At 40.2% G+C, this 23,286-nt stretch overlaps 1 protein-coding gene across 3 annotated transcripts in view; it reads left to right on the forward strand.

Moving 5' to 3' along the window:
* The first annotated feature begins 2,284 nt into the window (after window positions 1–2,284).
* Window positions 2,285–23,286, forward strand: part of AUH (AU RNA binding methylglutaconyl-CoA hydratase) — a 110,891-nt gene continuing 89,889 nt past the window's right edge. For all 3 annotated transcript variants that reach the window (XM_039566854.1, XM_039566855.1, XM_039566856.1), the window contains exons 1-3: window positions 2,285–2,518; window positions 11,530–11,597; window positions 11,695–11,782. In XM_039566854.1, the coding sequence (XP_039422788.1) occupies window positions 2,293–2,518; window positions 11,530–11,597; window positions 11,695–11,782 (382 nt within the window). In that variant the 5' untranslated portion in view covers window positions 2,285–2,292. The remainder of the gene's footprint in view (window positions 2,519–11,529; window positions 11,598–11,694; window positions 11,783–23,286) is intronic.

Consider the following 23,286-nt stretch of genomic DNA (forward strand, 5'->3'; position numbering starts at 1 on the left):
TGCTCAGAAAAGTGTTCGCTAGACCTTCAGTCTGGGAACCACTGCATATGACCAAACATCTGCCTTCAGCTTCAAGGCAACATTGCAATGCTGCAGTGAATCCAGTTCTGCTTTTAATGCCTTTTTATCTTCTCCTGTGTCTTTTAGAATAGTGCTGCCTCTCTGTTTCTATTGATGCAATTGGATATGATGTTTCAAAATTCCTTCTCATAAACTAAAATGTTCTTCAACTGCAAACAAAATTTCTTTATTTCTTTCTACTGGAAGTCTTTAGCATACTGCGGGCTCTACTGGAAAGGCCTGTGAATCACAAGCTATCACCCTGTTTAAATAGTAAAACATAATAAATGCAAAGCGATAGTCTGCCTATTCCTCCCCCTGCACACACATATGCCCTTCATGGTGCTCCAAAGGAACAAATAGGACATTATTTTTAGACTTTCGTTTCTCCAGAAGGAAGGTATGGAGGAGCTGCTGAGCAACCGCATGAAGGAATGCAGCAGCTAGTTTTCCAAAACAACAACCAAAACGGCTCCATCTGAGTCTCTGCTCAGAAGCAGTACAGTTTTATTCCCCTGATTAACTAACACTGAATTATGAAAATGACAGGGGGTGGCTCAAAGGCATGCTTTCAGGTCTCAAGGCCTAATTTGAAGGAAAAAACCTTGAAGAAGACAAAGTTCACAGCTTTTAAGAGCCTCATTACTGACCTACATTAACTACAGTTATAACAACCTTTCCCAGGTCCTGGGTAAAGAATCAAGTCAACTTCTTCTATATCTAATGCATATACTGTCTCAACTAAATTGTTAGGGTATTGACACATGGATTGCTAAAATTTCAACGGTTTTGAAACAGGTCATAGCAGTCTTGAATCATGTGAATTTAGAACAAAACATAGCAATTACCTCCTACGTCCATTGTTACTGCTTTTATTGTTTGACTTGTTTCATGCTGGTATGTCTGTTGGTGTGCATGGAGGGCAAGCAGACACCATGGCGGTGTTGCTTGACCTAAACCCAGCTCTAAACACCAAGGCATATTAATTTGATCCTTAGTTTTGCAACACAACGGTAATTCTGAGTGCCCCAAAATAGTAGGATGGCCAATCCAAGCAGCCTTTTATTGCAGCATACAGAACCATGTGCTGCCTGGTTTCTGTTATTGACCATAGCTCCTTTATTTGTTCAGTACCAATGCCACGACAAGGCCTGGCCACGGCTGTGATGTGGGGGAAGAAGCAAGTGCTGCAGAGTTCATGAGTGTTCATTCTGGTGCCACCACACACAGCACAACAGAGCCTGAGCATGTTGCCTTTAAGGTGGGATGTTCTCAAGTTCACTGCAAATAAACATGTTGCACAACTTCCACCAGTATCATGAAGCCCTGATGAAGCTAAACATCTGCTTTTACCAGTGAGAAATTTGTCCATGTAACTCATGTATTTCAAGCTGTGTGAGAGAATCACAGAATCATAAAATGTCAGCAGGTTGGAATGGACTTTTAAAGATCCTCCTGTCCCAACCCCCTTCCCATGCTACAGGCAGAGACATCTCCCGCTAGACCAGGTTACTCAAGGCCTTATTCAACTTCAACATTGTGAGGGCTGGGGCACCCACAGCTTCTCTGGGCAATCTATTCCAGTGTCTCATCCACTGTCACAGTAAAGAATTTCTTCCCAAAATCTCGCCTAAATTTCCCATCTTAATTTGTACCCATTACTGCTTGTCCTATCACCACAGTTCCGGATGAACTTCCCTTCAGATACTGGAAGGTTGCTATGGGGTCTCTACACAACGTTCTCTTCTTCAGGCTGAACAGCCTCAACTTCGTCAGCCTGTCTTTGTAGAGAAGGTGCTCCAGCCCCCTTATCAACTTCATGGCCTCCTCTGGACCTCCTCCATCAGTTTCACGTCCTTCTTCTGTTGGGGACCCCAGAGCTGGATGCAGTGTTCCAGGTGGGGTCTCACCAGAGCAGAGCAGAGGGGCAGAATCCCCTCTCTCGCCCTGCTGCCCACGCTGCTTTGGATGCGGCCCAAGGATGTGGCTGGTTTCCTGTCAAGTCTCAATCTCCCGTGGCGAGCCTTTTCTTGACACGAGCATCAGCCGCGATGGGGCCGCCGCAGGAGCCGAGCCCGGCCGGGCCGAGCCGTCCCCTCCCCGCGGCCCCGGGCGGCGGCGGCGGCGGCGCGGGGAGGGGGGAGCGGCGCCCCGTGCGTGCCGCAGCCGGTCACGTGGGCGGCGGCACCGGAGCCGGGGCCGCGAGAGGCTGAAGCGGCGCCGGCAGCAGCCATGGCGGCGGCGGCGCTGGGCGGGCTCGGCCTCCTGCGCGCCCGGCTCAGGCTCGCAGCCGCAGCCGCCACGACCTCCGCCGCCCTCGGCCGAACTGGCCACTGCGCGCCCCCGCTGTGGAGGGGCGCCACCGCCGCCGCTCTCCCCTCGGCCGGGAGGAGCTACGGCTCCCAGGCGAAGGAAGAGGAGGAGCTGCGCGTCCGGTACCTGGATGATGAGCACAAAGGTAACGAGGGGAAGGAGGCTCTGCACTCGGTGTCCCGGCCTGGCCGGGGTGACCCCTGCGGGGCAGGGAGAGGGCGTCCCTCGGGGAGCAGCCCGGCTGCGATGGGCGGGAAGAGAGCGGCGGCTCCTCCTTCTCCTTGTCACCGCGGCCGAGGTTGCGTCGCGGGGTGCTGGGAGCTGCCGGTGTGGCAGTGGCAGAACTGGGTCAGCTTGGTCCCTCTTGGCTCTTCAGAGGATCGTAGAACGGTTTGGGTTGCGACCTTGAAGACTGCCTGGTTCCAACTCCTCTGCCATGAGCAGGGACACCTCGTACTAGACTAGGTTTGCTGAGAGCCCTGTCCAACCTGTCCTTGAACACCTCCAGGGATGGGGCATCCATAGCTTCTCTGGGCAACCTATTCCAGTGCCTCACCACTCTCACAGTAAAGCTTTTCCTCCTATTATCTAATCTAGACCTACTCTCTTTCAATTTGAACCCATTCCACCGTGTCCTGTAACTACATACCCTTGTAAATAGTCTTGCCTCATCTTTCTTGTAGGTTCCCTTCACGTACTGGAAGGCTGCAATTAGGTCACTTCAAAGCCTTGTCTTTTCTACACTGAAGAGTTCCAGTTCTGTCAGCGTTTCTTTATAGTAGAGGTGTGCCATTCTTTGTAGGAGAGGTGGCCTCCTCTGGACTCTCTCCAACAGGTCCCTGTCCTTCCTGTGCTGGGACCCCAGAGCTGGATGCAGTGTTCCAGGTGGGGTCTCACCAGAGCAGAGCAGAGGGGCAGAATCCCCTCCCTCCCCTGCTGCCCACGCTGCTTTGGATGCAGCCCAGGACACGTTTGGCTCTCTGGGCTGTGAGTGCACATGGCTGGGTCATGTCCATCCTCTCATCCACCAGCACCCCCAAGTCCTTCTCCCCAGGGCTGCTCTCCATTTGTTCATCCTCCTGCCTCTGTTGGTACCAGAGGTACCCAACCCAATTGCAGCACCTTGCACTTGATCTTGTTAAAGCTCATGAGGTTCACACAGGCCCACTTCATGAGCTTGTCTAGGTTGCTGTGGGTGACATCCTGTCCTCGAGGTGTTTCAACAGCATCATGCCTGTTTTCCAGAGTACTGCAGCATATGTACTGTGTTTGTGAGGTACACCTCTCTGAGTTGGCATCTGTTGGCCACTCTGATTTGAGAAAATGAAGTTTAGCAACAAATTGCTAGAGTCATGCTGCTTCCCACATCAGTTTTGTGCTTGTGTGCAGGGGGCAGAGAAAGGCACAGAACTTATACCGACGTTTTCTGTGCTGGAAGGTATGGCTTCAGTATTCTCTGATCACATGCCACTTTCCTAATAACCATTTCATCCTCCTCCTTGCTTCTAGTGTTGTCAACTACTACTCACCTTGACTCGACTATACCAAGAGTCTTATTTTAACTCACCTGGTTAAAAAAAGAAAGAAAATCTGTCGCCCTTAATGACTTGCAGTTAGTGTATCACAGCACAGACACTTTGTACTTCCTCTTCTGATCTGGTGCTCACCAGATTTGGAGGTGTTCCACTTCCTTTGGTGTTTGTCACTTCCTTGCCAGGAAGGGAATGCAGCAGGGCTAGGAATGGTGGAGAATTGCGTGCAAGCTCTGTTCCTGAGGATTTACTTTATAGCCATGATGTTAAACCTGCTTTTATGGAGAGGGCCATAGCATAGAGTTTTGACCATCTGCAGCACATGAATCTCTTTATATGGAGAATATATCTTGGAACCAAGATGCACAGTTTAGTTTATGTCTTTGAGCATCTTAACTCAGCTATTTCAGACCTGTTGCCAGTTCAGGCAAATGCCCATGAGTTGAGTTTGTCTGTACATAGATTTGTATACATGTACAGAGAGGTAACTTTAAAACTTCGAATTTTAGTATGAGGCTTAGAAGATGATTCCTTTTTTTCAAGGACTGTTGCTGTGCTTTCATCTGAGGGCAGGTTTTTGTCATTATTTAGGGTTGATAGTAAAGATGATCTAATCTGATCCTGAAATCATCTTCTTCTGTCTTAGTTGTAGTTCTGTTCCCAAGTCTTTCCACTTCGTTTAAAATGTACTACTTTAGTCCTGTTTTTCCAGCCAACTGTGGAACTTCTTATTAGTTCTAAACTTCCGTTCAGATTTTTTTGGGGATTATTTTAAGTCAAGGAAGAGACAAGACAGGAGCAATAAAGAGTTTTTAAAATGTTAGAAGAGCGTTTTTCCTTGTTTCTTTTGTGCTCTACCAAAAAGTTGTAGAAAATATCATGATCTTATATAGTACTCAACTTTTATTTCTGTTATTACACAACAAACATAGAATTAGACAGTGTGTTCCAGCTGTTGAATCAGCTAGGAGTCATTGTTTTTGTAATGTTATGAAGGTGTTTTGTACTGAATATGCAGCCAAACATGGAGAAAGTATTTGTAATGTTAAAGCAACTGTCACTATCGTAAGAAAGGATTCTATCGGTGTATTTTTAATTAATGTATTCTCTTCAGCAGAAGGAATTTTCTTTGGTATTGACTTTCAGGAGGACACAGAAGCAAACACTGTTCGTTACAAAAAGATAATAACAAGGATCTAGAAGTAGGCCAGAAGGAGACATAAACTTCATATGCCTTCTTCAGCAGCACAAAGAGCAGGCAACATTTCCACAAAAGAAACATGGCTCTGCTTCCTCCCTGTAGTGCTACCACACACCCTTCTCCTCGCCTTGTATGCCAAGTTCATTTATATTTATCATCTTACAGTATGTAATATCCCTGCTGAATGAGTCCACCAGCTCTATAAACACCCCTGCTGTCTTTCTTGCTCTTTTCTACCCTGCCACTGACCTACCATTTCATGTTACAGACTTTCCCACATGGTACTCTGGTGTCCCCGTGGCCTCAAAACGCTCTCCCATTACATTCTTCTTGACTCCACGCACGGTCAGACCCTGTTCTCTGACTACCTTTTGCAGCACACGCGTGCTTGTTGATGCTGTGGTTGTGCTCCTGCACATGCCTAGTGTTTCCATGTAGCTCAGAGAAGGATGTATTGTGAATACTGGGGAGGAAGGAAAACTGGCTGTACCTGCCTCATGTACAGGCACATGTCTTGTAGCACTAGACAAATCTTTGCCTGTAGGCAAAGTAGCAAACTGTTCTGCTTCATATAACTTCCATGTGATCTGTATACCCCAGGTCTTGGGAAGTTGCTAAACATAAACTAAAATAAGATTATATTTGCAAAGGCTAGTTATTGAAATTTTAATTCAAGTCTTTCCGGCTTCCAAATTTGACCTGAACTAGAATACAAATGGAGTGAGATTTTTGAAGAATGTGATTGAAAAATACCTGTATATGCTGCACATGTTGCAACTTGTGAAGCTCTTAGTGTCAGTTTTCTGTGAGTAAAGGTGACTGTCAGTGTCTTAGTATTTTTTAATTAAGTATATATCTTTTACTTTATTTGAGATTCTATTTGATCATCACTAGGGCTGAATTGTTTTATAGCTGTTGACATTTCAGAATTCTTAGCCAAGTTGCATTAGTGATCCCATTACAAATTTAAATGAACTTAATGCTTTTGATTTTTAAGTTATAGGTGCAATTGGGAGAAATACCTTTCTAGTCTTGACTCCAGTGTTGCAATGTCACGTGCTGAAATGTGATATAAATATTTATAAAATTTAGATTTTACACTAGAATGACTTCTTATGATCAAATTTCTCAGCTGTTTTTAGTTCAGTTTAGAGGAAGACAGCTTTGGTCTTCATCGGTTAGAATTTTAATGTACATGGAATGGGCAAAAGCAAATATGGTTTTGGTTGAAGTTCGCTCAGAGGTTGGAAACTGATAGCTAGCTGATAAATAGGAAAAAACTTTCCCTTCTTTTGCTATGTTTAAAGCGGGGCTGACTAGGTGACATCTACTAATTTAAGAAGTTCAGAAAAGAGTTAAAGCAGAATTTAGAGATGAAACAGGTGCAGATAGGGGATTTTGAAGAGTGTTTTGGTACTTTTATAAAGTACTGGTTAGTGCACATCTGTGTAATTTTTCACTTAAATACTTCTTGATAAGATGATTAATGAAAGCCAGCAGAATTGTGCATGATATATTCACCATATGTTCTTGTTTTGCTTAAGAAACTACTCTAGAATAATAAACTTCTAAGTCCAATTGTCTGCCTTGGTTTATCTGAGTAGTTAAGTGAAACAAGTTAAAAATAACTTACTTTGATTCTCCTTCCATTTTTCAAAGCCTAATTCAGACTTTTTAAAATGTTTTTTTTAATTATGGAAAATTACATTTGTGTGAGTGTGTATTTAATGCAAATAAATAATAGTAAAATAAAAATAAATGTTAAAAAATTCTGCAAGTACTTTATTTGCAGATGTAGTGACTCTTCTGAACACTTGACAAAATTACTGATATGGGTTTAAAAACAAGATTTGTTTTTAAGTAACCATTTAAATGGGTTTCTACCAAACATTGAGGATGAATGTTTTGATCCCTAAAAAGTACAACATGAAAGAGATAACAACCATTATAGAAAGTAAGATTTCCTGTGTGCTGGTCCAAGCAGTAGTTAAACCAGTATCTAACCTCTTTACTATATTCAAGTATTAAATTTAGTGGATGCTATGAAATCAGTATGTTTCTGGGAATTTACAGATATTTTGAAGCTATCTTCCAGATACGTATGTATCTTTATTTCACTAAAAGGCATTTTTTGCTTTTATTATGCATGACTTTCTTTTTTTTTCCTCTTGAACATTGAGAATTATACCACAGGCAGCTTTCTCTTTTAACATGGGCAACTTGCAAGTAGAGAACATATTGTACATTTGTATATGCTTTGCCTCTAATGGTGGGCTGGGAAAGTAGTATATAGGAATATTGCTGCTTACATTAGACAACACTGGGAATCATTGTCTCTTGGAGATCCTAGCCAGTTAAGATGAAGTTAGTTTTCAGTATGCAGATGCAGATTTTAATGGATGCACATTATGTGCTGAAGTGTGTCCCAGAAATAATGTGGGGATGACTTCCAGGAAAAACTATCAGATTAATATTGAGTTTAGCATATGTGAATGCTTATTCCTTCTTAGTATATCTGTCATGTTTTTGATACCATACAGATACACCAGCAAAGCTACTACTACTACTACCACTAATTTCTACTTATTTTTATTAATGACTACTTTTTAATACCTTTTCTTTTACAAGTAGATTTTTCCAACAGTTTATTTTAAAGCATTTGGGAAAGCACGTGTGTGTGTGTGTGTGTGCTTCAGCAAGAACGAACCATGGCTAAATGCTTCAGATGACAATGTAACAAGTGTTACTGAAAAGTTGCATCAGTCAGGTCAAGTCCCAGGTGACTGGAAAAGGGGAAACATTGTACCTATCTTTAAAAGGGGCAGAAAGCTGGGGCCTGGGAACTACTGACCCATCAGCCTCACCTCACCTCTGTGCCTGGAAGAGTTACGGTACAGATCATCTTGGAAGCTCTGCTAAGGCACATGGAGGACAGGGAAGTGATTCAAGACAGCCAGCATGGCTTCACCGAGGACAAGTCCTGCCTGACCAGCCCAGTGGCCTTCTATGATAGAGTGACTCCATCAGTGGTCAAGGGAATGGCTACAGATGTCATTTATCTGGACTTCTGGAAAGCCTTTTACAGAGTTCCCCACAACATCCTTTTTTCTAAACTGGAGAGAGATGGATTCAGTGGGTGAACTGTTCAGTGGATGAGAAATTGGTTGGTTGGTGACATCCAGAGTGCAGTGGTCAATGGCTCAGGTCCTGATGGATGCCAGTGACAAGTGATGTGCCTCAGGGGCCTGTACTGGGACCAGTGTGATTTAGTATGTTCACTGATGACATAGATGAAGGGATTGAGTTCACCTTCAGCAAATTTTTAGATGACACCAAGCAGGGTGCAGTTGACACACCTGATGGATGGAATGGCATCCAGAGGGATGTGAACAGGTTCAAGAACTGGATCCTTGGGAATCTCATGAGATTTAACAAAAGATCAAGTGCAAGGTGCTGCACCAAGGTGCTGCACCAAGGTGCTGCAGAGCAAGCTCCGGTATCAGCACAGGCTGGGGGATGAACAGATGGAGAGCAGCCCTGGGGAGAAGGACTTGGGGGTGCTGGTGGGTGAGAGGCTGGACATGACCCAGCCATGTGCACTCACAGCCCAGAGAGCCAAACGTGTCCTGGGCTGCATCCAAAGCAGCGTGGGCAGCAGGGGAGGGAGGGGATTCTGCCCCACTGCTCTGCTCTGGTGAGACCCCACCTGGAACACTGCATCCAGCTCTGGGGTCCCAGTACAGGAAGGACAGGGACCTGTTGGAGTGGGTACAGAGGAATCATGAATATGATTAGAGGGATGGAGCACCTCTCCTGTGAGAAAAGTCTGAGGGAACTGGGATTGTTCAGCCTGAAGATTAGGCTTTGGGGTGGCCTTACTGTCACATTCCAGTACGTGAAGGGAACCTAGAAGAAATCTGGAGAGGAACTTTTTACAATGCCTTATAGTGATGGGACAAGGTCTTTAAACTGAAAGAGAGCAGGTTTAGATTAGATATTAAGATTAAATTCTTTACTGTTAGGGACTGAAACTGGTTGCCCAGAGAAGCTGTGGATATCCCATCCCTGGAGGTGTTCAAGGCCAGGTTAGATGGTGCTCTGGACAACCTGGTCTAGTGCAAGGTGTCCCTGCAGGGGGCTTGGAACTAGATGATCTTTAATGTCCCTTCCATCCTCAGGATGCTCAGGTCCTGTAGTAATGGCATATCAGAACAAAACTGATTCAAATGTGATTGCAAGGAATGTCTTTTGTATATGTCACTGCAATATGTTGGTGTTCCTTGCAAACCATTTATACTTTCCTCTTGCAATTCTTAATATTTTTTTTCTTACTTAAAAGAGAACAGCTGCGTGGGTGCCATCTTTATCTTTTACTTCTGTAGAAAGAAGCAGAAGTGGTGGTTTTATGTCTTGATACAGCACTGCTAAGATAAATCGACTTGTATGATCCGTCTTCAGGGATCATTTATTTGTGGCAAAGATATTTAAAGTGCTTTAATGTTAACTGGAACTTCCTTCTGAATACACTATTGGTGGTGGTGGAGTAGCAGTCTTTGGGCTCCAGTGGGGAGAAGAAAAATTCAAGTGTCATCAAGTGTCGTTGCCATTAAGTATAACATGCTTCTGAAAAGGACTCTATTTCCTGACTGAAGTATGGTTTGGGATAATAGCATCTCTAGTTTATTCAAGCATGGTATTTGTAGTGCCTGAAAATCTAAGTGAAGTCAGGGTGAAGGGTCTTTTTGTTGCTTTAACGTGGGATGTTGCTTTTGCCTAATCTACTTGTGTTGAACATATGGAATATTTGAATATGGAGCGATCCTCCTCCTAGAGAAGAAGTTGTAACAGCTGAAGAAAAGTGCTACAGCACCACTCCTTTTTTGCTTAACAGAACATAAACAGATTCCTATGTAAGTGCTGAATAATGACCTTTGCAGGCGGTCCTGTATACCTCCAGCCATAGGGATAAACATGTGGGAATTCAGGCTTGTAGAATAAGGGAGTGAAGGTCATTTGGGTTGTCCTGGCTCCTCTCCACTTTTAGGAGGTATCTATACTTAGCAATTGACTGTACCTTAGGAGCAAGAAAGGGAGGTATACTTTATTACTTGCATTCGACGCCATTTTTATTTGAATCTTGAGAGTGGCAGCTGGCAAATGGAAGACTTTGTCTTCAAATTGGTAACTGCAGAAGGAACAGGAACTCTTTTCCATCTTGTCTTGTGTGCGTGTGCATGCACATACATGCAGAAGGAAGCAGAGGAAGGGAGCTCAAATGGGTCAGTCCTTAGGGAGGACAGGTTTTCCAGAAATAGAAGAAGCAGTATGCACTGATGTGACAGGGAAGGCTATGAGAGCAAGATTATGTATAGATTGCACATTCAAAGCTGAGTGGTGAAGTAGTAATCACCTGGGAAAATAGTGAGTTTCTGGAATTTGTTTTTTCATCCTGTAGGTTGATGGCAATATTGTGAGCATTTTTGTTTGAGATAGAGCTCCCTTTCTGCCTTTCATTCCTGGTCCATGCCCTAGTCCTTTTTCTCCCCTTTTACTTGTGTTCTCTGCATAAAAGGTCCTGATTGATAAAATGTTACCAGGGCAGGGTCAGGGCTGTGTGCTGGTGTTTTGAACTTGGGCGGTTGTGTTGGGTTCAGGCAGTAATTGTCTAAAAGATTGCTATAGCCATGGTAAACTCAGGCATTACCAAAGTAAACTTTTCAGAATTTTCCTGTTTGATAATCATGCCTGTTAAGGCGAGGGGGGCAAAATAAAGACAATTTTTGTTTCTGCTGCAACATTTGAACCAATGCACAGGTAATCAGTCAGTGAGACAATTGATTTGTAACTGGACTGAGGGAGCTGTGAATGTGTCTTTGGAGCCATGTACCAAGCATTCAGCTTGATTTTTGTGTTCCAGGAGAGAATTTTTGTGTGAATTTTTTCCTTTTTAAACAAAAATACAAGTTTCCCATTGGTGGCATTCTTTCTTTGTTTATGACTTCCTTTTACCTGTATAGGAGTTGCTAGTCTTTGCTGTGATAGCACTTCATTTTTTAAGAAGTCTCTGGAGACAGGCTCTCTAAATATGGAAATAATGCTTTCCAAATAAGCATCTTTCCTGATTACATGTCAGCACTTCATGTACAAACATAAAATGTGTAATTCTACTTTCAACCTTTGTAAGGACTGCTTCCACATAAAGGTGTTAGGGCCATATTTTTGTTCCTCAAGTAACTGTAATTTCTGTTGAGTGTTGAAAAGTATAGATCAGTTTATTTTCTTTCAGAAACTCAATAGTGATTACACTAGCATTTTTTTGCAGTCCTCAATGCCTTTTGCATAATTTCAAAATAATAATAACTTACACAGATGAGACATATTTTACTACATTCTAACGATGATATTATTTTTCTTCCCCTCCAGGAATTGTGGTGCTTGGATTAAACAGATCTCATGCCAAGAATGCACTTAGCAAAAATCTTGTAAAAATGGTAAGTGAAAAGAACAGTTTTTAGTATAAAGGTGAAGTATTGGAATGAAGCACTTTAAAAAGTGTTTGGTTATTGCCCTTCCTCCTTTTCTCTGTAGATGTCAAAAGCTGTGGATGCTTTGAAATCTGATAAGAAAGTACGAACTGTTATATTCCGGAGTGAAGTCCCGGGGATATTCTGTGCTGGTATGCAAACTTAATTTTCCTGAGAAGCTGGAAATCTGTATTCTCTTATTGCACTAAAAATAAAAAAAAAAATTAAAAAAAAAAAAAAGGCCCAGATTCCAAGGAAACATGTTTTTTTTGTGTATTGATCTCAGTATCTCAGTAGCAAACAAAACATTTTTGTATGATTTTCCTCAATTGCTAACATGAATCAAATATTGGGTTTATTCTTTCTGTGTCATAAAGTATTTCAGAATATATAATAGTTTATCCATGATGGTGAAAAATAATTTCATTTATCTAGAAGCTCTTGTAGGTATGTCAGAGTAAGGTGCAAATAATTTTAGAGGCCATATAAAGAGGCTTTGTAGAAAGCTGTATCAAACCTGTATTTAAATGCATTAACTTGAACTTTTAATGAAAGAAACATATGTAAACATAAAATTTCATTATGAATATGCATGTTACTGCAGGCTGAATGTATTCTCAAATTAAAAACAAATCCAAACAAAAAGCACACACCACAGCCTACATATCCAACAGTTACATGCATCTTGCCAAAGTGCTCAGAAAAGCAAAAGCTCTCAACTACCAGATGCTGGGAAACAGAATTCGCTGACATGTCAAGATCAGTTCATACAGCAGTATGTTTTGTGAATACCAAGTGAATAGTCTTCTTATTTAAAAATGTTTCAACCAGTCTTACTTTATTCAAATTTAATTTAAATTCATTTGAAACTGAAAACAGGAAATAGAAGTAAAACAGTTTGTTGTTTCTAATATATTAATAGAACTGTCAAGAAATAGATCAGTTCTGAAATTTTACTTTTCTGATCATTTCTTTAGTTATGCTTGATAGACCCAAATAACATAATTATTTTAGTTTTAGATGCAAAACAGTTTTTCCAATCTTTAAAATATGTAACATACCTAAGCACTCTTAGTTGCATTTAAAATTCTTTTTTGTTGCTTTTAGTAAGTCTGTTCTCACACAGATACAGTTTGTCACTTACAAGACTTGTGAAAATACTGGTCTTGGGAGAAAGGGAATAATCAATTCAGTACTTAGTAATACATATACATAGGTTAAATGTATATATATTAATCAGCATATTTAATTTAAAGGTTGTATGTTGTTTTAAATCAAGAAGTTTTAAGTTTGAGTCATCTCAGTAAAAAAAGGTTTAAAAACTGTAGTTTTTAAACTGATGAAGAATGTAGTATCAGAGCAACACATGCAAATGGTGTTTCAAGTTAAATGTTATGTACTTGAAATAAAAACATGGCTGTTGGGTTTTTTTAACGATTTTTTTATTTGACATGCTTGAATTTTGTAGTAGTGTTGTATCAGAAATAGGGGAGCAGAAATACTGATTTTGAGGGAGACTATCTCAGGTATGCTACTATTACTGTACATGTGAGCTCCAAGTACATCTCCAGTATTCTTTGTTAGCTGTCTCTTCGGAGCTCTTTTGGTATTAAGATTTAACATAGTCATTGGTATTTGTTTGTCTGGCTTAAAAAATCAAGCAATTCAGAGTATGTATTAGCACATAACAATAAAGAAGATATAAGGACATTAGGAAAGAAAATTAATCCTGAAAAGAAGACTGTGAAAGACAAGGGCTGGGTAGCTATATATGAATCTTAAACCAGACAGTTGAGATAGGGTGTGAGCTAGGTGTCTGTAATTTTAAAATAGTGATGGGTGAAACGAGGTTCCTAAGAGAGGAGATTCCTGTAGCTGAACAAGTGAAATAATGAATGTTCCAACAGTGGTAACCAGAATACTTGAGGCAGAGTTTGTTAATGAAAATAGGCAAAAAGTGCACAGTGGATGGATGGATTGCTTCATTAGGTGACTTTAATGGGTGTCTCTAAAGAGAATAATAATAGAGGAAGCATAGTGAGATCTGGAAAAAACAGGTTAACAGCTTAGGGAAGTAAGATGAAGAGAGGAACATACTGGATGTAAAGAAGGCATTTTCTGGAGGGGACTCAGAAAATTCAGTAGAACAGAAGAAAGTGTTTTCAAACTTAAATGTTAAAGGAGAATGTGTTGCTTCAAGAACATTTAATTTCCTTAAAAAATGCAAGGATCATCTTGTGAAATGTCACATTTTCGTATGCCTTATAGTGCTATTTAGTTAGGCTAAACCTGGGATGTTTTTATTTCTTTGTATTTCCTCAGTAATGTTTTCTTGCTAACATGTAAGGGAATGTATGCTTTTAAAAATACACTTTTATGATTATTTTTTGGACCACCATCTGATGTTTTACAGACCACATATTGGGAAACTTTGTCCTAGAATGTAGTTCCCTTTTATGTGTGGAATGAAGTCTAAGATTGTTAAATCCTGACATTCCTTAGCTATCAACAAATATCTGTGAAAGCCACAAGCCAAGTGTCTTGTTTCCTTCTAAGGCCTAGTCCACAAAACATGACATCCAACCATTTTTCACAAAGTAACAGTGTGGATGATTAAAAGATTTGAACTCTGTTGATGCCTGATGTAGATTTGGGTGATTTCAAGTTACGGAATTTTCACGTGGTGAAATGGGAGTGGGACAAAACTGGAGTTGTATAAAAGTATGTAGAGATGTGCCAGAAAACCTACTCCTTCATTTCTGCACAAAAATTCACTTTGAGTCTTCACCTACTCTTTTCTTTGTGTCTCCTTTTTAATACTTCATACATCCATGGGTGCAGAAAATTCCTCATTAATGCTCTAGCACTGATCAAAAGGGACACCCAGAAGTCAAAGACTTGCGTGTCTGGTGTTAAGGATGTCTATGATTATGCGTAGACTATGTCTGTGAGTAATTACGTCTATCATGGCTTCTTGTGCTTCCATTAGAAATGCTCTGGCACTGAGTCACTTCTTGGCTCCTTTCTTTCTCCATCTGAAACCAAATAAGTAAGGTATTGGCTTTTCTGGAGTGAACATGTTAGACCAGTCCTAGCTTATGTAAGTTGTGGCTGAGTGCTTGCCCCATTCTGCAGCTAAAGCAGGTGAATACTCTGTACAGGGATCTTTTTATTTCCCGACAGTGTTCCATTCTTGAGGAGGGCATAGGCTTATGCATGGAATAAAGCAGGTGTGCTATGGGTAAAGTGTCTGTGATCAAGTAGTCATGGGCTGTGCTGTGTTCACACAAGGGGCCAAATTACATTCACATAGGCAGTTTGAATAGCTTGATTTTTCATTATTAATATAATTTTAACATATGTATATTAGTGATATTACTGAGGCACTTTTTGTGAGCAGATTTTTAGGCTTTTTCATCTTCAAGATATTTCTAGAAGTAAGAATGCACAGTTGTGTTGGGTGATATGGTACTGTGAGGAAGAGAGGAGGCAGTATCCACAAGTTGTTGCAAAACCTAATTTTGTGTCAGTATGTTCACAGAATGGATAAGGTTGGAAGAGACTTCAGTGAGGTCATCTGGTCCAACCTCCCTGCTCAATCAAGGTAATTCTGGAGACAATCTTAGAGCTTCTTCTGATTTTAACTACATGGGGTCAAAAAAAAGGTACAAATAAAATACACTGCTTAAGAGTACTTCTTTTGGTTTTTCAGATAGTGTTTGATTATGATTTTGGTCCGAAGAGTTGAACAGGCTAATACTGCACCTTAAAGCTTTTGTTGTTCAATTTTCTAAGGCTTTGAATAAAAGCTAAAATAATATTTATAGAACTTCTAGTTGTAATAGAATTTACCTTGGGAAATGTTTTGGCTGAAACTGAAGACTGCTGCATGGTTCTAGGTCTCCTGTTTTCTCCTACTTTTTCCCACCTCACCCACTCTTGTCAGTGTATTTGATGGCATGAAATAGGGATTATGCTATATGTTGCAATTGAAAACTATGGATGTTTGAGATCAGGTAATATTCTTCCCTTTTTAAACAGTTTTATATGTTGATGGTTATAGTGATTAAAGAAAGATGCTTTTTATATTCTTTTCCTTCCAACTTTTCGCTTGCTGTTCATTGCATTGTTGTTTTTCTTGGTACTGTCATGTTCCTCCAGCCCTCTTTTCATGTCCTGTCAAGAAGGCATTGAAAAAACATACTCCTCATGTATTTGTCTCAGGCAGTAACTTACTGGCCCATAGTCCGTTGGTTCAGTTTACAACTCATGCTATTAAATAAAATCCCTTGCTACTGATTTACCATTCAGGGTAGTTCCTCTGGTGCCTGAACAACCAGGACAGTTGCTTAACCCTCACTGTCCAAATCCAGTCAGGGATCATTTCTCTTAATAATTCATGTGTGAGTTGTTGTCAGTTTCCCTGCATCCATCACTCATCTGTTGATACAAGAAAAAATCCTAGTATCTCATAAAGGAGAAGAAGGACTAGAGGAACACACTGCTCCTGGATTTTGATTTGCATGAGAGAGTTGGGAGAGCTTTCTGGGGAAAGATCTTGTAACTTTTTGAGACTTTTGTAGTGACTTTGTTTAGAGTGTGTTTAGAACAGTCTCTCTTCAGTATTGTTTTTTCAAAGTGATCTGGACTGTATGAAATAGAGGTTGTGAGGTTGATGGGTTATTTGCTTTGTATATGTGTGCCTACAAAGAGAGCTTTGGAAAAATTTTTACTTGACATATTTGAAAAATGTTCTTTGGAGACCTTATTTCAAAAATCTTTGAGACATATCAGAATACAGACAGTTAACTCTTTGCTGTTGTTGTAACAGGCTTTCAAGTCAGTTTGAAAAATTTGGGTATTTGAGCTCTTTAAACCACTTTGACCTAAAAGTTGCTGCAGCTTGGCCAATTCCCTTCTTGGAAAAGCAGAAGTAATCTCTCTGCCAGAAAAAATTCACCATTTGAATCTGTGGTGTGAGTAAAGCCAACCCAAAGGCTTTTCCTGTTGGCATAAATTGTCTGCATCAGAATTTTGTTTCCAGGGTTAAATTGGCTGTACGGAGTCTAATTCCCAGCTGCCACTTCCAGCTGGTGCAGTTTTTCTGGCAGAAGTTTATGAAGCAGACAAGCCGGGTAGAGCAGATCCTTGAAGACTTCTTTGTTTATGGGGTTTTGATGTGGAAGAGTAGAGGAGTTTCATAACAGGTCTCAAGTACTTGACCTACTCTTATTTTTATAGAACTAGCAGGAGTAGTAGGGAGGTATTACTGTGGGTGTAGTCTCCTTTTTTCTTGCAGTCTCTGTTAAACAAGCAAGGAGAAAGTGTGTACTTTCCCGGAACATACTTGGTTGTCCAGATTCCAGCGCCTGCACCAGAAACTGAGAAGAGAGTTTGTGTATTACTCTGCTCTTCCCTTTTGAGCATTCAGATCACACATGAAAATGTGTTAGTGTCTTCTGAATTTCTGTTGCTATATGTACTTTTCATTCTCCCAAATAAATGCCTTTTGATGAAGGCTGTAGCTAGGTTCTTTTCTCTTTCTCATTCCAAGCTTTCACCAGTGTTCAGACTCCAAGTGATGTTAGCTGCCTGTAGACTATTAGGCTCAGTGAGAGTTGCATTTTTCCTAGAGCAACATCAGTGACGTGAAATGCGTCAGGTTGGTCAGCCATGCAGCCGCCCTGTCTTGAGTGTGTGCACAGTCATCTGTTACCTTTGGATTCTACAGCTTGCATTTGTTCGACAGATGATTTTGCGTCTTAATTTTGTTGTTGTCTTTCTGGAATGACTAATTCCTGTCATGATTATCTAGAGCACAAGTTGAACAACTGAGCCAGTAAAGAGTGCAATTAGGATTGTGGTTTGATCCTCTAGTCTATATACAGAAAAAAATCCCTGTAAGAAAAACTGGTTTAAAAATCTTTCTTTTGGAATTACCTCAGTAAGCTAACTCCAAATGCTCCTCTACCTTCTACCCTGACAACACATACTAAATCCCAGAAGAAATTGGAATGACAGTGGATTTTTCAGTGCTAAAAAATGCAAATAAGAGTTTTCCAGGAAGTTTTTCAGTAAGAATATGAAAATCTAGCTATGTTCATTTTTTTTAATTTCCAAAAGACTGATCCATTCCTGATGAGGAAGCAGGTACAAGGAACGTGATAGGAAATTGGGTGGGACTGTACTTAACAGTGCAGTCTTCAAATCAGCATCTAATCAACTGTAAAATTTTAAGCTAAGAATCACTTGTCTGTCTTCTCATTGGTCATTGCAATACCTTACTTGAGAAAATTATAGACCTTGGTTTTCATTTGTTCAACTTTCTGAGAGTTGTTCTCTAGTTGGGAATAGAGCTTTTAAACCAATGTATTCAGTTCACATGGGCCTTTCTGAGAAGAGACCAGGAGTTGTCCTGGTACTCAACAGAGCAAGCTGCAGCCATTTTGAAAACAGACCCTTGACTGCCCGATGCTGAGTCTTTAAGTGATGCTGGTGGCACCTCTGTGATAACATATATATTAGAAATTGTAAAGAACCATGTGCAGCAGCCATGAGGGCAGAGTGAGAAAAAAACTGCAAGAGGAACAGCCATGCAGACACCCAGATCAGTAGCAAGGAAGGGGAGGAGGTGCTCCAAGTGCCAAAGCAGAGATTCTCTTGCAGCCCAAGGACAAGACCATGTCAAAGCAGGTTGTCACCCTGGAGCTCATGGGAGACCAATCTGGAGCAGATATCCACACTGCAGGCCATGAGGAATGCCATGCTGAAGCGGGTGGACACGCCTGATGGAAGCTGCAGCTCATGAAGAGCCCAGTCAGGAGCAGGTTCCTTGCAAGAGCTGTGACCTATGGAGAGCAGCCTATACAGGACCAGATGTTCTGGCAGTTGTGGCCCATGAGGGACCTATGCTGGAGAAGTCTGTTTCTAAAGGACTGTGCCCTGTGGAAAGGACCATGCTGAGGAAGTTCTTGAAGAACTGTCTCCCGTGGGAAGTCCTGGGAAAGTCTGTTCTGTTTTGGAGGGATCCTGTGCTGGAACAGGGAAAAAGAGTGAGGAGGAAGGAGTGGCAGGGATGAAGTGTTATGGTCTAATTGCAAGCCCCATTCCCCCCTCCCTTTTGCTCTGCACAGCAGTGGGAAGAGATGGGGGAGTTAGTAATCAAGTTAAGCCAGGAAAAAAGGAAGAAGGAACAGTGGGGAGAAGATGGATTTATTTTGGTTTTTGTTTCTCACTATCTATCTTTTATTGGCAATAAATTAAATTTATCTTTCCTAAGTCCATTCTGTTTTGTGCATGATGGTAGCAAGTAAGTGATCTCCCCGTCTTTATCTTGATCCATGAGCTTTTAATTATATTTTCTTACCTATCTTACTGAGGAAGGGAACTGGCAGAGAGCCTGAGTTAACCTACCACATCCAGTTATTATGGATTTTTCAAAGTAAGATTGAGGCAAGACCTTTATTCTTAAAGAGCTGTGAAATTGAGAGTGGATTGGTTATATAAAGTCTCAGAGGTTCTTGTATAAAAAATGGTCTAAAATAAAAGTAGTCAGAAAGATTTCTCTCCAATTGAGTGAGTAGTGACCAGAGCTGTATAATAAGTACGGTACAGAAGCTAAAGTGGAATAACTTCAGCAGAAACGACTAAGTATGTAACTGCTTTGTTCTTTTTCCATCCCTTACTTGAGGTGCAGGATTTTTTTCTTAAGGCTTGTGCATGACATATGTTTAGATGACTCTCTCTTCCTATATTGTGTGCTCTGAAGAGTTGTGTATGAAATACTGTGTGTCCTCTAGTTTTGAAGTTCTCTAATGACAACTTCAGTTTAGTTACTCTTTTAGTACCAGGAGCAATTTATAAAAACATTACATTTCTGTCTCAGAGGGATTCCATTCTTTCACTGAATACAGACAGTTTGAATTGAAAGTACTTCCAACCACCGTGTACTTATCTCCTGTGTCAAATATTTCTAAGGGTCTAGTGGAAGTAGAGACAACTTTATTCGTAGCTAATATTGCGATAGCATAAAACTTAAAAAAAAAAAAAAAGTTTCTGTTAATTGGATGTATTCAGCTGTGATGCTAGTTGTGGATATTTCCATGCCATTTTTCTTCCTTTTTTGGTCTTGAATGAGCTGTAGACCGTAGCTTACTGTGATTTGTGAGCACAAAATAAAAACCAAATTTTAGATCAGGCCATAAGTGGAAGGATAAATTATGAGCTCCAGCTAGAGAGTCATCTTTTTTAGCAGTATTTTTCCTTGATTGATGCAATTTTGAGATTTGCTTTTTGAAGTTGATGAAACAGAATATCTGACCATTCCTTCTCTTTTGTGGCTTGTGACATCTGATAAAAAATGGAAATGTAAAGGTTTATTTATTCCAATAATACAAGCATTCTTCTTTTTCCTTCCTCAGGAGAGTTGAAGCCATCTTGAAGTTGAGATCCATGCTATTACTTAAAGTTTATTAAAAAGATCTGAACCTGTCTGAGTTGGTCCTCTGGTTGTGTAGTGAGCTTTGCCAAACAGATTCAACATTTTGTAGAGAGTTACCTAATTTGATTGATCAGGCTGGTGTTTTACTAGTATAATATTTACCAAAGGCTGGACTCTAATACAGTTACATGGAAATACAGCACCTACTTCAGGTACTTGAAATCTGGGATTATTTTATGTGATGGATATCTTTCTTTAGAACTAATTTTGAGGAACAGAAGACTATACTATATTTGGTGTCATTCAGCTGGCTTATGTGTTCTGGGAAGTACACAAGCAGAATTAAGGTGTATCTTTGGCTATTGGAGAACACAGTGAGGGTGTTGTAAGTTTTACTTACTGATTACAAAATAATATTTTAAAAATGTTTTCTGTTTTAATAGTTTAACAAATTGTTCTAGGCTTTTAGTCCATTGCAACAAATGCACGCAACAAATGTGGTATTTTCTGGAAATATTTTTTCCAGTGAAAGCCACCTAAAATATTTGCTAAATTCTAGGTAAAATATATATTTCTGAGGTAGTGGTATTAGGTTAGCTCTTTATCCAGAGGAGGGTAACAAGAAAAGGAATGACTTTACCAAAGCCATTAAAAATTATAAAAGCATGGGGAAAATTGATCAATTTGAATGTCTAAAATTGTTAAATTGAAATATTAGATACAAAGTAATTTGTTATGTCTGGAGAAGTAGTTATAAAGCATAAATATATTGGTGATAAGAGAAATTTATTTGTTTGGATTCTGTATATGGCAGTCAGAGTTGTGCTCAGGGTATCCTCTGAGTAGCTGTGTAGAAAACCTAGGGAGACAAATGTCTGAAGGAAACAGTTGGCCATATTTGAGTTCCCTTCCTACATCTTGTTTATATTATGTGGAGTAAAAATTTTGGAGGTGCAGCTTGGTTTTTATAATGGTAAATAGTGGGTTGGAGTCTAACTTCACAGCTAAGACTTTTATAACCAAATGACTAAAGTCATTTAATGAATGAAAATAAATATAACCATATAGCTTACAAATAAGTAAATCAAGTAGGATCCTGAACAACTGGAGAACTTCTGAAGTTTCTTGAGATGCTTGAAATTGACACAATGCTCATCTTTTGGATTGTTACAGAAATGATACAGAAGTCTCCAGAGTAGACATTTGTAGTGACTTGCTGTCCAAACTTGACACAGGCAGGAACGGTGAATATCTGCGATATGCACCTTCAGCACATCCCAGGATTTAAATAAAAGTGACATCTTGATGATTATGAATCAATGAAAGGTACCTCACTGGGGTACCTCACCTGAGTACCCAGAAGAGAGAAACACACATACAGACCTTACTTATAATGTTATAATGAGTTTTCAAATAGTGAAATCTTTTCTGGAGTTGATTTACAGACTAAATTAATATGAAAAAAATACTGGATGGATGCAGAACATTTATGTTGGGAGAACTGTGTTCTGCAGTGGTTGTCTCTAGGTTGTTGAACAACTTGTCTTCTCATTTTCTCTAATAAAGAGGCTCTGCTTTCTGGATATAAAATATATAAAATCTTTTACATAAGTATTTAGAGAATAATCAGAAATGCTTTTCCTCTGTACTTGTTTGTCGTTTTTTTAATATGCTTCTCAAGGGTTTGGTCCACAGATGTCTTTGGTGATGTTGCTGGCTTGTTGCAGCTTTTGCTGCTTGGAAATGTATCTTTAATGGCTATGTATGTGCTGCAAGTGCAATGCTTTTAATTTTTGGTTTAAAAACAATTGTTCTATACTATTTCTATCAGGTTTATCCAAAGCCATATTTTCTAGGTTGCATAAGTAGATGAATTCCTGTATTTCATATCCTTGTTACAGTTGGATTTGACTTTTGGTATGTAGTCCTTGTGGTACTGCTTAGGACTGCTTGGGAGTTGTATTGAATTTCATGTATAGGTACTGATATGCATCACACTTTTTTTTCCCCTCCTTTTTTATCTTGTATCATTGAAGCATGTAATTAGAAGATTATTGACATACATGACACCATGTAAAAAATTCCCATAATTGCTTACATGTTAGAGATATGTAGATGACTGTCATAAAGAAAGATTTAACTGGAAACTTGCATAACTGTCACCAGACTGCTTCTGATGTTTGTGTGTGGATCAAAATGAGAGGACTGTGGAATTCAGTGCTGCTGAAGTCTTTGATTTGGTAGGGTAGACTAGTGGGGAGGCTGCTGTATCTGATCAGTTTTGTTTCCGTGGAAGTGAGTAAAGTCTTCTTGAGATTCTCCTGTTCAGAAATAATATTAGTGTGGTATAATTTGTCATCTTTGAGCAAGCTATAGTCTGTGTCCTGCAGGTGTATTAAAACTAGATAACTGTTGACTGAATATCTAAACTTTAAGCTCTTTGAAGCCACAGGGCAGTTCAAATGAGTCCTCTGATAACCTTGTATATATCAGCTTTCAGATTTCTGTACCTCTCTGTAGCTATTTTGAAGTATTTGAGTTTTTTTTTCTGTGGTTGATGTGTGTACTAACAAATGTATTAATTACTAGTGGTCTTATCTTTAAAACTTGTACTGGGCATGTCTGGTTTAGAGTTCATTTTCATGTAGCAGCCCATATGGTGCTGTGTTACAGATTGGTGACCAGAACAGTGTTGAAAAGACACCAGTGTTTTAGTTGTCACTGTACAGTGCTTGCACAACATCAAGGTCCCCTATGCTTCTCACTGTGCCAGTCAGTCAGCTGAGGGTAAGCAAGAGGCTGGGGCGCGACACAGCTGGCACAGCCAAGTTGAATTGAGCAGGGGAATATTCCGTAACATATGACATCACATTCAGCAGTAAAATTGGGTAGTTGTTTTTCCAAAATAGACCTTGCTCAGGACTGGAGAGACATTGTTCTGCTGGTGGGGAATGACTGCTTTTGCATCATTTGTTTTCTTCTTTTTTCTCCTTGTACTTATTAAACTGCTTTTATCTCAACGTGCAAGGTGGGTCCCCCTCCCCACTGCTTTTGCCGTTCTTTTCATTTCTCCATCCTGCTGTGCAGTGAGAAGGCAACTGGGTGGGGGCTTACCTGTTATCCACAGTCAAGCAGTGCAAAACTATGGCTTTGTATGACATGAAAAATGAAATCTGGAGTCATTAGCTGGATTAGTTCCAAAAATGTCCTGTATGG

This window comes from Corvus cornix, chromosome Z, assembly GCF_000738735.6.
Source record: "Corvus cornix cornix isolate S_Up_H32 chromosome Z, ASM73873v5, whole genome shotgun sequence".
Classification (NCBI taxonomy): domain Eukaryota; kingdom Metazoa; phylum Chordata; class Aves; order Passeriformes; family Corvidae; genus Corvus; species Corvus cornix.